The sequence below is a fragment of the Quercus robur genome, chromosome 8 (genome assembly GCF_932294415.1).
Source record: "Quercus robur chromosome 8, dhQueRobu3.1, whole genome shotgun sequence".
Taxonomy (NCBI): domain Eukaryota; kingdom Viridiplantae; phylum Streptophyta; class Magnoliopsida; order Fagales; family Fagaceae; genus Quercus; species Quercus robur.
The window spans coordinates 12,731,156-12,745,364 of NC_065541.1; the positions used below are offsets into that span (position 1 = coordinate 12,731,156).

General features: G+C 35.9%; 1 protein-coding gene across 1 annotated transcript; it reads right to left on the reverse strand.

Moving 5' to 3' along the window:
• Window positions 1–10,568: 10,568 nt before the first annotated feature.
• On the reverse strand, window positions 10,569–13,711 carry LOC126694657 (sesquiterpene synthase 2-like). The gene is made up of 7 exons (XM_050391034.1): window positions 13,519–13,711; window positions 13,139–13,406; window positions 12,673–13,045; window positions 11,782–12,000; window positions 11,554–11,692; window positions 11,217–11,465; window positions 10,569–11,110 (listed from the first exon to the last, which is right to left on the reverse strand). Exons 1-7 carry the CDS (start codon window positions 13,639–13,641, stop codon window positions 10,817–10,819), a joined length of 1,665 nt encoding a protein of 554 aa, XP_050246991.1. The 5' UTR covers window positions 13,642–13,711; the 3' UTR covers window positions 10,569–10,816.
• Between the last annotated feature and the right edge of the window lie 498 nt (window positions 13,712–14,209).

Genomic DNA, 14,209 nt, shown 5'->3' on the forward strand with positions numbered 1-14,209 from the left:
CAACCATGACAGAGATAAGTGCTATAGTAGCAACCAATGAAGCTATTGCATCGCTTAGAACCACCATTGATCATCATACTAAAGAATTCCAGGAGATGCGAACTGTACAAGAAATTCACACAAGAACTCTGAATGAGATGAGTCAACAGTTGAATATGGTGTTACAAAAATTAAGTTCTTTTGATGAAGGTTCACAGGGATTCCAGTCTCAGAGAAATGGTGAGAATAGGAACCCTAATTCTGCGTTATTACCTGTATCTTGCACCATGAAATTGGAATTTCCAAGATTCTTTGGGGAAGATTCTGCGAGTTGGGTCTACAAGGCTAATCAATATTTCAGATACTACAACAACCCCATTGGAGAAAAGTTGATGTTAGCTTCATTTCATATGGAAGGTGAGGCCCTGATTTGGTTCCAAGAAGGTGAGGAAACAGGGGTGTTTCATGATTGGGATTCTCTAATTCAAACTTTGCATGTAAGGTTTGGTACCACTGCATATGATGACCCTATGGAAACACTAACAAGATTGAGATAGACCTCTTCTGTGGTAGTGTATAAGGCCCAATTCGAAGTTTTGTCAAATAGGATCAAGGGTCTTTCATCTGCACATAAATTGAGTTGCTTTCTTAGTGGGTTGAAGGATGAGATTAGACTCCCTGTACGAATGCTTAATCCTCAGTCACTGAATGAGGCTTTTGGGTTGTCCAAGATTCAAGAGGAGTACAATTAGAGCTCTAAAAAGAGTTCCAAGAATTTATTAGAACCAGGTAAGTCCTCCCTTCGTGGTCCACCTCCTAAAATACCAACTCTGACAGATGCTAAGAATAATAGGTTACCCATTAAGAGAATATCTCCTGCTCAAATGGAGGAAAGAAAGAAAAAGGGTTTATGTTACAATTGTGATGAGAAATGGGGTCCTGGTCATAAGTGTAAAAATGCCATGCTATTTCTTCTTGATTGTGTGGAGTTTATGCCTAATGCTAATCCAGGAGTGCACATTACTAAGTTAGATGATAGTACTGGTAGTTATGCATCTAAAAACTCTTTAGATTGTCAAGATAGTGGTGTTGAGGAGGCTGGTATTATACTCTATGCTCTAAGTGGTGCTCCTACTTCTGGTACCATGAGAGTGAGGGGTAAAGTTCAGCATAAGTTTGTGATAATTTTGATAGATTCGGGCAACACCCACAACTTTGTTGATATTGCATTATTTTCTTAGTTGCATAAACCTGTGGACAGTACACAAATCTTGGAGGTAAAGGTTGCTAATGGTGAGGTGCTTAGAACTCATGGCTTGTGCAAAGATGTTCCTATTATGTTGCAAGGACATCAATTTTTGATTCAACTGCATGTTTTGCCTATGGGAGGGTGTGACTTGATCTTAGGTACTCAGTGGTTGAGCAACCTTGGGGTTATTCAATGGGACATCAAATTGCTAACCATGTGCTTCTTGTATGGTTAAGGGTCTGTACTTCTCCATGATTTAAAGGGGGCAGAAGGTAATCTCATTCAAGATGGGGTTCATTTCTTGAAGGAACCTGTTAAAAGGGGTTTGGTTTTGCAGATTTCTGATTCCACTCAGACTGCAGAGGGTGCTGCTTAGATTCCTACACAGGTTGTTACTTTGCTGAAGGAATTTGAGGCAGTATTTGCCACACCTGTGGGCTTACCTCCCAATAGGGGGCATGAGCATCAGATTCAGCTCAAGGAGGGTGCCCAAGCCGTTGTCCAAAGACCATATAGGTACCCCTTTTACCAAAAGAATGAAATTGAAAAAGTAGTCAAGGAATTGCTTTTTGTAGGTTCAATTAGGCATAGTTGCAATCCATTTGCATCTTCTATTCTTCTGGTTAGGAAGGCTGATGGTTCATGGAGAATGTGTATATACTATAAAGCTTTAAATCAAGATACTATTAAAGACAAATATCCTATTCCTGTCATTGATGAGTTGTTGGATGAAGTGGAAGGTGCTTGTGTGTTTTCTAAGTTGGATTTAATGTCTGGTTACCATCAAATCAGAATAGAGGAAGAGGATATAAACAAAACTGCTTTTAGGACACATGAGGGGCATTATGAATTCTTGGTTATGCCATTTGGCTTGACCAATGCCCCCTCTACCTTCCAATCCTTAATGAATGCTATTTTTAAACCATTTTTGAGGAAGTTTGTCCTTGTGTTCTTTGATGACATCCTAGTATTCAACAAGTCTTTTTTGGATCACATTGGTCATCTTAGATTAGTTTTTGAAATGCTGGCAAAGCATCAACTTTATGCTAAACAGTCCAAGTGCATGTTTGCTACTAATGAGGTGGAGTACCTTGGACACCTTATCTCTAGTGAGGGAGTTAGAACTGACCCTAAGAGGATTGTTGCTATGCAGCAATGGCCAGTCCCTAAAGATGTGAAGGCCTTGAGAGGGTTCCTTAGATTGATTGGATACTATAGGAAGTTTGTGAAGAGTTATGGCCAAATTGCAGCCCCTTTGACTGCCCTTTTGAAGAAAGACTCCTTTGTTTGGACTTCAGAGGCTGATAATGCTTTTCAAAGGCTTAAGGCAACTGTTTCTTGCCCTCCTGTCTTGCCCTTGCCTGATTTTACCAAATCCTTCACTGTGGAGTGTGATACTTCTAGTTTGGGCCTTGGAGTTGTCTTGATGCAATACCACAAGCCTATTGCTTATCACAACCAAGCTCTGAAGGGAAGTAAGCTCTCTTTCTCTCCATTTATAAGGAGTTATTGGCCTTGGTGGTAGCAGTAAAGAAATGGAGACCTTACCTATTGGGGAGCCCTTTTGTTATCAAGACTGACCACCACAGTCTTAAGTATTTGTTGGAACAAAAGGTGGGTACCCTAGCCCAACAAAAATGGATTTCTAAGCTATTGGGCTATGCTTTCATAGTGGAGTATAAGTAAGGCCAAGAGAATGTGGTTACTGATGCCCTTTTTAGAAGGCAGTGTGATGTTGTTGTTGTTTCTTCTTCTAATTTAGCTCAGTCTGAAGCCTTGGTCCTTGCTGCAAATAGTTCCTGTGGTGCTAATGTTTGTGATGCTTCTACAGGTACTTTATGCATTATCTCATTTCCCACTCCTTCTTGGCTGTTTGAGCTCAAGAGCAGTTCTGATTTTGATCCAAAGCTAAAGGCTATGTTGCAAGCTGTACAGTCAAGTTCCAACAGTTCTCTAGGGTACGTTCACGTTCTGTAATGGGCTGCTATTTTACAAAGGTAGATTGTATTTGGGTGACTCTAATTAGGATTTGAAGGCTGTGGTGTTGCAACAAGTACATTACAGCCCTTGGGGGGGTCACTCTGGTTACCTAAAGACCTTGCACAGGCTTCAAAAGGATTTTATTTGGCCTGGCTTGAGGTAAGATCTAAAGCAATATGTGAAAGAGTGTGACACCTATTAGAAACTTAAGCATTAAACTTGTTTTCTTACTGGATTGTTGCAACCCTTGCCCATTCCTGAGAAACCATGGTTGGATGTGAGCATGGACTTTGTTGAAGGTTTACCTAAGTCCCATTTGAAGTCTGTGGTGTTTGTGGTTGTAGATAGACTCACCAAATACACTCATTTCATGGCTCTTTCCCATCCTTACATTGCTACCAAGGATGCTAATCTTTGTTTGCATTATGTGTTTAAGCTGCATAGGATGCCTTCAACCATTGTTAGTGATAGAGATCCAGTTTTTACCTCACTCTTTTAGAAAGAATTGATGAAGTTACAGGGTGTTTCCCTAGCCATGTCCTCAGCTTATCACCTTCAATTTGATGGCCAAACTGAGGTGGTGAATAAAAGCTTGGAGCACTACCTAAGGGTCTTTGCAATTGATAGGCCTAGCACTTGGGTGGAATGGCTGCCTTTAGTAAAATTCTGGTTCAATACCAACTTCCACACCTCAATTAAGATGACACCCTTTGAAGCCTTGTATGGATACCTTCCCCTAAGGGTTTTGGACTATGTGGCTGGTACTACAAGGGTTGATGCAGTGGATTTGATGTTAAGGGACAAGTAGCATATTCTCTCTTTCCTCAAGATGAACTTGTGTGCTGCCCAAGAGCGTATGAGGTGGTTTGCTAATCAGAAAAGGGTGGAAAGGTTCTTTGCTGTGGGGGAATGAGTGTACCTCAAATTGCAGCCTTACAATCAGACTTCAGTGCACAACAAAAAGCTTGGTAAGCTTGCTCTAAGGTATTATGGGCCATTTAAGGTATTATGGGCCACCTCATTATTTACCCCTCCCTCTTAGAACATTCATATTGGAGATGCTAAAACCACTTAGCTATGTTAGCATCTCCAAACATAAAAATTATACTACACTGGTGGTGTTATATTTAAAAAAATTTGACATTAATCTACAATAAACTCTTATAAATAAGAGTTCACTGTAGCAACTCTTATTTGTTTTTATTGTCTCTCTCATCTCTCATCTCTCAAACTCAATCTCCCTCCCTCTCCTCTCTTAGACTCCCTCTTGTCCATCTGTCTCTCTCTCTCTCTCTTCTTGACTCTACCTCTCTCTTTGATCAAATCTGTAGGTTTCGTTTGTGTTTTTTGTTGCCGTTGGTGGGTTTCAGTTGTGGCCATGGGTTGTTGCGTATAGGGGTGTCCACCCACCCGTAACCAATTTGAGAGCATTGATAGTGGACGGCGGGTTTCAGACTTCAAAAACTGACTCCGATGGGTTGATTGGCAGGTTCTCTTCCCTTAAACCCGACTTACTGGAATCAACCATAAAACAACAAAATCTGGAAAATCCAAGCATTTTCTGGAAAGTATTTGGTGAAAATTCATCAAATCAGACTAGATTTCTATCGAATTTGGCGAGATCTCACCAAATTCGACAAGATAGAAAAGTAGGAGGATTAATTTTCTCACATATGTGTTTGGTTGAGAGGAAAGAAAAGTAGAGAGATAAAAAATTATGAAAAATAAAGTTGGTATAAATTTATAATTATGTTCATATTAAATAAAACAAAAAGTAAAAAAAAAATTATACTCATTTGTTATTAAAAATAATGTGTACAAAAACTTTGCTTTTTTTTTTTTTTTTTTCGCAAGCCAAAAGGATCCAAAAAAAATAATAAAAAATGAGAAAAAAAGGGAAAAAAAAAATGAGAACAGCAGAAACAGATAAAAACAAAAGAAATTAACAAAAAAAAGGCAAAAAGTGAAATGAGCACCACCACCAAAAAAAAAAAAAAAAAACCAAAAACCAACTAATGGAATAAGAAGAACCAAAAAATAAAAGTACAGAAAAAACCTTTGCTTGTTGGTGGCGAAGCAAAATTTTGTCAAAATCATATTTTCTCATTTTCACTTCCATATTCTCCCTAATTTGGGGAGATCAAGTTTTGGTGGGCTTGGAGAGAAAATAGTCGAGCCCTATCATTTCCCTCCCCCCTCCCATCTCACCCATTTTCTCTCATGTTTTCTACTCTCATTTTTTCATCATTTTCAAAATTATCCCAACTAGACATACCTTTAGATAAGAGAGAGACAAAAAAGAAGAGAAAGAAAGAGATATAGAGGAAAAATAAAGAAAGATTAAAAAAATAATATTTAAATAAAGTGGTAAAAAAATAAAATATTTGATATTGAATATATTGTAAAGTGAAATATTAAAATAGATCTTTTAGTTACTCTTACTCCTGCGTAACCTCTCAAATTCTCACCATTAAAAAAAAAAAAAAGTAAATAAATGAAGATCAGATAAGATTTTGTAGAAATCTAGAACACAAACAATATATCCAATTTCCATCCATTTTGTCAGTCTTTCTTTCAAATCTCATATAAGAGCACTAGTACCCGCACTGCCATATGCCATATGTTGGCATATTTTACCATCAAAGCACAAGAAACATGCTTTATCTGGGCTTCTAATTGTAAATTTTTTTACAATACTGCTACAATACCATCTTATATGTAAGATGGTACTATAGCAGGCTTGTATAAATATTTTACTAATTTATTCTCTCTCCTTCATTAGCTGTCTCCCACTTTGTCTCTCTGTCTCCCACATTTCTCTGGTTCTCCCATTTTGTCTCTCCGTCTCCTTAATGTCTATCTCTCTCTCATTTCTCTAGTTCTCTCTCTGTAGTAGTGTAGCCTTAGTCCTTACTCGTGTGTCTAAGATCGGCATGGTGGCAAGGCGGTGTTGACACCCCATTTTGCAACCTGCATTTAACCTCACATGGAGGGTAAAAGGGTAATTTTACCTTCGAAATATGCATCTTGATTCTGATCACTAGATCCTTAATCTCATTTCACCAAAATGATCTTGATGTTGTAATGATCAAATCGACTGATTATAAGCCCTAATCGGACCATCAGAAAGAAAGTTATTATCAAATCAAGTTCTAATGGCCGAGATGCACAATCACAAATTGAGTCCGACTATATGTGATTATGAATAATTGATTTCAATTGGTTATAAGTATAATCAATTTGAAAACTATGATGTGTCATAATTTGATTGGTTAGGACTACATTTTATGGTAGGGTTGCACATACCTAATTAACTAGATAGTTAAACATTAATTATTCAATGAGTAATTTGTGCAATTATCTTTTAATTAGGGTAAATTTGGAACCAATTAAGTCTGAAATGGGAGTGATTGGAGCCATTTAATATTAATTGGGAGCTAATTTGGGACCTATTAATGTTAATTGTGCTGAAATCATTTTCTAACAAATGACCTCTACTCACCATTTCATTGATATCTCTCAAAATATTTTGAATCTGTGAATGCGGTTAATTTTCCCAGAAACTAGACATCCAGGGCTTCAATTTGAGCACAAGAATGAGACAATTTCAATCAGAATTGTGTCAGATATGATTATTCGAAGTTGGCTTTACAGGCTGTTACAGCAGCTACGGGAAAACCGAATTTTAGCTTACTCCTCATTCCCACCAATCTTTCCATTTAATGCACCAGATTTCCCCCAAGGCTAAAATGAGGTCTAGGTTCATGATTCTTTGTTAACCCTCATTAAATGACATTTCATTCATATTTCCTCCACCACTACTATATAAACCCCCTATCTCCTTCATTCGAAAGACACAAATAACCCCCCTCTCTTTTCTTCTCTTGAGTTCTAATGAAGTTGAATAGTCTTGTCATATCTTGGTCTTCCTAAAACTCAAGGTATTGAGTGAGACTCACTCTCCCTCTCTTAACTCTTCTTTTTCTCCACCCTTAGGACCTCCATCAAGAGTCCCCTTCTCCACCATATGGATCTTGCATGAAGGTATAATCCCCTTCCCTAACTGTTTGTTTATGTTGCCATGATGAGAATTTAAGATTAAAGCATGATATTTCCCTTGAATATATTTGAATGTTCTTAATTGTTCTTATGTGTTCATCACATGTTCTTGGTTGTTTATCACATGTTCATGCATATCACTAGATTTAATCTTAAATCCACATCAAAAATATGAAAAATATGTTTGTTTCATAATTCTTTCAAGTCCTTGAATCTAGGATATTACCATACACACACATTCACTAAAATTTATTTTTCAATCCAAATACAATACTTAATAAATTGAATTAGGATTTTATCACACGTACACACTTTAAATTCAACATATAAATTGATTGACATATTGGATGATATGATATGAATGTTGGCCACCATAGTCTAGAAGACTAGTTTCACTGGGCAAGGTGGGTGCCTAACACCTTCCCACCTTGTAACATAGCCTCCGAGCTTAGATCAAGGGTTAGTAGATCAAATGCTTATCCATGTAATTTTCGATTTTTAGATTGTAACTAGGAAACAGAGCCATGTACTTTATCTTAGATTGTATCTAGGACCAAAGTCATGTAATTTTCCTATGATCAATGTAAATTCAATTTCAAATTAATAAAATGAGGAATTTTTCAATTATGGTTTTCTTATTTTTCCAATAATTAAATAAGTGACGACTCTATTGTAAAACCTTTAATCTAAAGAGGAAAATATAACTAGTCGAACCTCCATTTTGAGAGGTAATAACACGACTCTACCCATTCACGTGGGTTTGGCCCAACATCTTATAAAAACGGGCCGGGGGTGCGGTCTCTCACAGGCGGGTGCGCGGCTGAGATTGGTGTGGCGACATGGAGGTTAGCACGATGGAGATCAGCATAGAGATCGGTGTCGAGAGTGTCTTTTTTTTTTTTTTTTTTTGTTTGTTTGTGGTTGTTGCAACCAGTGTCTATGTTTGACTATTGTGTGGTTTTTAGGTTTGGTGGGGGCATGGTGGTCAATTTCTTGTGGAGTTTTCTTGGTGGTTCTTGCTGTGGCCGCAGTGTTTGGTGGGTGTCCATCTAGATATGGGGTGGTGGGTTTTGATTTGGGTTTGATTAAGGTTTGATTCTGTCCGTTGATTCTCACCATGGTTGTGACTGGTGTTTGGTGGGTTTTTTAGTGGTGGCTTTGTGGGTTTTGTGGGTGGAGGTGGTGGTGGATTTTATGGGTTTTGTTCATGGCGGTAGAGTGGGTTTTTTTTCATGGTGGTGGTGGTGGGTTTCTTGTGGCAAATGTGGTGGTGATGGATGGTTGAAAGAGAGAGTTAATGAGGAAAAGATAGTTGAGTGATGGGGGAGATGAGAGAGAGAGAGATTAGATTACATTATTTTATTTGGTAGTATATATTATTTTAATGGATTAAATAGGAAAATAAAAGTTGGGATGTTAGGTGTATTATAAAATGGTATGGTATAATAGATAAAGTAACTTCTAAGATGGTAAAATGAAGTTTTTTGAAGAAACCGGATGTGAATGCTCTAAACACGGAAAAAGAAATCGACACACGTATGCTTTGACCCTGTACCCCAACACGCTTTTTGATCAGCAAATTTGGACACTTTCACCTTCTTCTTCTCTCTTGATTTTTCTTCTCTCTTGATTGTTTTTGTTAACCAAGCTTATTCCTCCCCTCTGCCACCACCATTTCCTCTCAAGCAGAAGAGTCCTACGACTGCCACTTCCCCAACAACATATCCAGTCTTTCATCCTCCTATGATAGAACCAATCTGTAATTGCCGATGCTTTCTAGAATAGGACTTTGGGTAACAAATTGAACTTCCATTTGGGTAGGTAACACAGAGAGAGAAAGAAAGATGGATCTATTTCTGTCGAAGATGATCACTCATTGGTTCAAGCATCATTACTTGGTAAAGCTTGAACTCGAAAGAATGAAAAGGAAATGGTCTCAACATAACAGAAAAAGAAGCCGTGAGTCTTACAACCAAACCCTGTTCAGAGATTGGTTGTGGGCCCCGTATGGTGTGGAAGGAGATATTGATTGCTCTCTCTAGCATTTTCTGCTCTAGATGTAAATTTGATATTGGATTTTCCTTGTGTTTGGACTTTGGATTGAGGTTTTTTCAAATGTGTCTTTGATTGTTTATGTTTACTATTGCTCTTTTTTGTTAACTGAACTCATTCTCCACCTGTTGTCTCGAGTTGTGGTTGAATGATACAAGCTTGATAAATAGCTAATTTTTTAGCATGATGTGTTTGAAGATGAGATATAGATATATGAGATTTGAAGAGAGAAAAGAGAGGGGATGGCATAGAGATATAGTTTGTGTGATTTTTACAAAACTCTAAAGTTTTGATTTTTTTTTTTAATGTATTTTTTGTTTTGAGGTGGTTTTTTTTTTTTTTTTTTTTTTTTTTTTTTTTTTTTTTTTGTGGGGGGGGGTGGGATAACGGTTTAAAGAGGTCTAACTGAGGGTATTTCACACTGTTAGATAATAAAGCGATAAAGTCAAAATAAACCTAGCCACAAATGGGTTTATAGTTTACTATAATTTCTATAAAGTAATTAAAACAAAATATTTAAATGTAAACAAAATCAATCCAGAGATATTTAGCAGAAAATAAAACTCAAGATTACTGTGATTTCCTTGACTATGTATATGAGGTAACCTGTATGGCATAAACACAACACAAGGAAAAAAAGGGGAAAAAATTCAATGTTGAAGAAAGAGAGATTGTTAATGACAAAGCCACGGAAAAAAAAAATGGTTTTCATTATCAGGTTCCATTTGTTGATGATTCTAAACAAAAGATGATGGTTCCATTTGTAGATGCCTTGATGGCATAAACAAAACCCAGGAGGATAATGGTTGTATGCAAATTTTTTTTTTTTTTTTAATTTTCTTTTTTTGATATGTTGCATCACACTATTTATTTGAATTTTATTTGTTGAAGTTGTTACGTAGATTAAAGAATAACTATTTGTTAAGGATTTTTTTTAAGGAATAATTTTTTAAAATAATAATTATTAATAAGAAGAAAAAAAATGATTCTTTGTAATAAAAATGCAACTATACAAGGGTTGGTTATTCATAAAGTATAATTATTCTTATCTCACTAGAGGTTCTATTATACCAAATGGTGCTAATTGTGTTTACAAAGAGCTTCCTTAACCTCTCAGCTATCCTCGCTTCGTCACAATATATAATAAACGGTAGTGTAGGGAAGCAAAAGATAATAACTTGATAATTATTAAGATAAACTTTACGTACCCACCCCCACTAATATGGCACAATAATTATAATCTCCCATAGAAATATACCAACAGTAAATTCCATAATCATTATAAACATAGTGCTACATTATTAAATAAGAAACCAGCAGCTTATCCAAAAAAAAAAAAAAAAAAAACAAAGATTTTCCTTTTATCTTCAATATAAATGGGCCCTATATATATTAGAACATCAACAGACTTGGATCCTATTCAAGTCCTTTATTTTATTTATTTTTTGATGGACAAGTCCTTTATTCTTTATGCAGATACTTATTTTGTCACCCCATTTATATTGGTATTGGGTCTAGAAGCACTGATGCAATATTGTCTTTCATCTCTTTTCCAACATGCGTGTAGTTATCCCCTTCCTTGTAAATGACATCTACTACTCGTGTAAGATTAAGAACACACATAAGTAGAGGCATGGGAACAACAGTAGGTCTTATATACTCCTCATTAATGTCCTTCCATGCATTAGCAACTTGCCTGTTGAATTCTTCATGGACTACTTGCTCTGAGACACCATGTTGCTTCATGTAGCATTCGACTGCTGAGGGAGCATGCCCTCTCTCTTGCTCAAACTACGTACAGAGTTTTTCAAAAGGGTAAGTAGAAAGTTGGAAACACATATGAAATAGACCTCTCACACTAGCTTGTGAAACTTGATAAGATTTTTTGATCACATACCTTATGTGACTTCATGTCATCCATGAGTCTAACAATTACGGATGAAGCTGTAATAATCTTAGGGTTGCTGAAGATCCAATCAAATGCCTCTTTTGTAACAATGTCACCCATGCCAAGGAAAGAGATAGTTGTGAGCATAGGGTAACCAGAACTTTTAAGTGCAACATGCATATACTCCTCCATTGTTGGGATGTAATTTTGGTAGAACCATTTTGCTTCATCAAAGTAGGCCCGAACCAAACGTTTCATCTAAGGTTTAAACAACATGAATGAAATAAGTACATAGCATGAAAAAGTAGACAAAAAAACATGAAAAGTTAAGTTACTTGACGCTTACAGCATCTTTTGCATAGCTAACACGGTATGATCTTTCTTTCTTGGCCAACTCATTTTCAATTTCTTCGAATACATCAAAGAGTGCACGACAGCATATTTGCATGTATTCTGGAAGTTGATCTATGCAGCTAATATCCCACCTGAAAATATCATGTTCCAATTACAAAAGTTAGATTGACATTATACATCGTAGTCTTAACATATATATTAATTAATTCAATTTATGAACCTCTCAATTGCTTTTGTGAAGGGTTCGAGTTCTTCAAGTGTGCCATAAGCATCATATATATCGTCTAGAATAGATGTCATGGAAATAACTTTGGATAATATTTTTCTTCCAAGTGAATATTGGGGCTCAAAGTAGACCGAGACTATCCAAAAGTATAATTCAACAATCCTATCTCTTGCAAAAGGTAGCTTCGTTGCAAAATCTAAATCTTTCCACCACCTACAATTTGAATATAACAATTAATATTAATTGATTGTAAGTAACCAAATATTTATAGCAAAATGCTAGGGTTGCTATAAATTTTACTACAAAAAACTAATGAATTGTTGTATCAAGAATATGATTACTACTATATACCACTTCAACAATCTAATAAATGAATTTTGAATTAATATTTTGGGTAAATTACGGTGTTTTGGTCGAAATTTAAGTTGCTTACCTGTACTTTGAATTTGTCACTTTACCCACTTAAGGTTAGTTCAGTTAGATTTTCTTAACCACTTCTTTTAAAAACATGGCTAAATATGTGATTTTGCTTCACTTTTATGTTTCTTTCCTCCAAAACCACAAAAAACATAATAATTAAAAAAAAAAAAAATCTAGTGGAACACTTACATCATGGGATTTCAAAACACATGTAGACAACTTAAATTTTGGTCAAACCTTAGGTGGGTAAAGTATCAAATTTTAAACCACAAGTAGGTAACTTAAATTTCAGCCAAACTACAAGTAGGTAAATTGTAATTTGACCTTTTTTTTTTTTTTTTTTTTTAATAATTTGTAACACGTTATTTTGCAAGGTTTATATGGTAAAATTTGTAGTATTCTCTTCATTATTTTGAAAAATATTCATACTTTGTCTTTTTGGATCATGGTTTTAGAACTAATTACCTTGTGATATAACTAAGTTCCTCTTTGTGCAATGACTGCACTAGATTGAAATCTAATATTGAAAGCTTGAGCAAAACTTTGTTATGTGAAGCATCTTGTTCATAGAAAGAAATATATTTCCGAGCCTCTAGCCGTGGTATGCCCTTGTGCAAGGGCTGCTTTAGGGCACAAGTTATTTGTGCTGCCAACGGATTGCCTATAAGGGATGCTATGGACTTAAGGTGAGTGGTAGTGAACTCAAGGGCTTCATCAAGAATGTCTTCTCCATGCATCCTCAGATGTGTAGCTTCATAGAAGGCTAGCATGCCTTCAATGTTATTGGTCAAGCTTTCCTTGAATTGACCATCTTCGTCTTTGAACTTTTTGAAAACATCTATTTAGCAAGAACCAAGCTTGTTTTATTAAAAAAAAAAAAATGTCTTTAACTTGCTATTACATGATGAAATTAATCATACACGGGTCTTACCACATGAAACCTTAAATCCTTCTTGGCGTAGCAGTCGAAAACTGAGGGAAACTTTGTAGAGATCATCAACATCAATTTTGTTGTTAAAAGTCATGTATATATGTTCTAGAGCTTCTTGGATTTCTCTTTCAAAGTGGTAAGCGACGCCAAGGCGTTGGAGTGCATCAATTAAACCCAGCTGTTGTGAAAGATGACCTGTGGCAAAAAGCTCATTTCTCACCTCATCTTTCAGCTCTTCAACTTCACATACTTTACGGAAATGAATATCCTACACCATGAGTTGCATGAACAAATAATTACATTGTAACAAAAAATGCTAAAAATATTATAAATTTTACTACGTAATTTTCATAAACTAGGGTAGCAAATAATCTTGTTACCTTGTCTACAGAAGTATTGCTGATGAAACGGTCACCCCAAATGCTTGGATGGAAATTTGCTGTCCGGCGAACAACCTCTGATTTGGCATTTTGGGATGGAGCCCCTGAGACTTGGATAGACATATTTTTTCTATGTTCAAGGAGGAGTCTAAGTTTTGAATGGTATGATGGGATTTGTTGTCTGTGAACTTTTTGAGCGTGATGTAGAAACCCTTCAAGGCCACGGTATTTATAAGCAATGGAGAGAAAGGTAGGTGAGTGAGCTTTATGAAATAGATTAGAAAAGTCAGTAAAGTACAATTTTTTATGCATATTTTAGTTTGATGAAACATATGTCATTAGAATTATTATTTAAATATAATATTTTGATGCACACTTAACCTTAAGTGTAATGAAACATGTAATTGGAATATATAACCATTTGAGTACAACTTTTTGACTAACAGCTAAATATGTTGAACGTGCATATGTCTCAATTGAATAGAGATAATGGACATTGCGCAAATTCTATATGCCATAATTCACTTTGTGGAAAAGATGGGGAGGGTGGTAGCCGTATTGATAAGACCCAGAAATTCATTTTTTTGTCTATTCACATTGCGCATATTCTATATGCCTGCATGAGGGATGAAGCTTTCTATTTTTTTTTTTTTTTTTTTTCCTTTTTTTGGTTAAAAGGAAAATTCATTCA

Coding starts and splice junctions, on each gene's coding strand:
- LOC126694657 (XM_050391034.1), bottom strand. CDS start 13,641: ATGTCTATCCAAGTCTCAGGGGCTCCATCCCAAAATGCCAAATCAGAG. Junction 11,466..11,553: donor TTAGCTATGCAAAAGATGCT/GTAAGCGTCAAG, acceptor TTTAAACCTTAG/ATGAAACGTTTGGTTCGGGC. Junction 11,111..11,216: donor ATGACATGAAGTCACATAAG/GTATGTGATCAA, acceptor CTCTGTACGTAG/TTTGAGCAAGAGAGAGGGCA.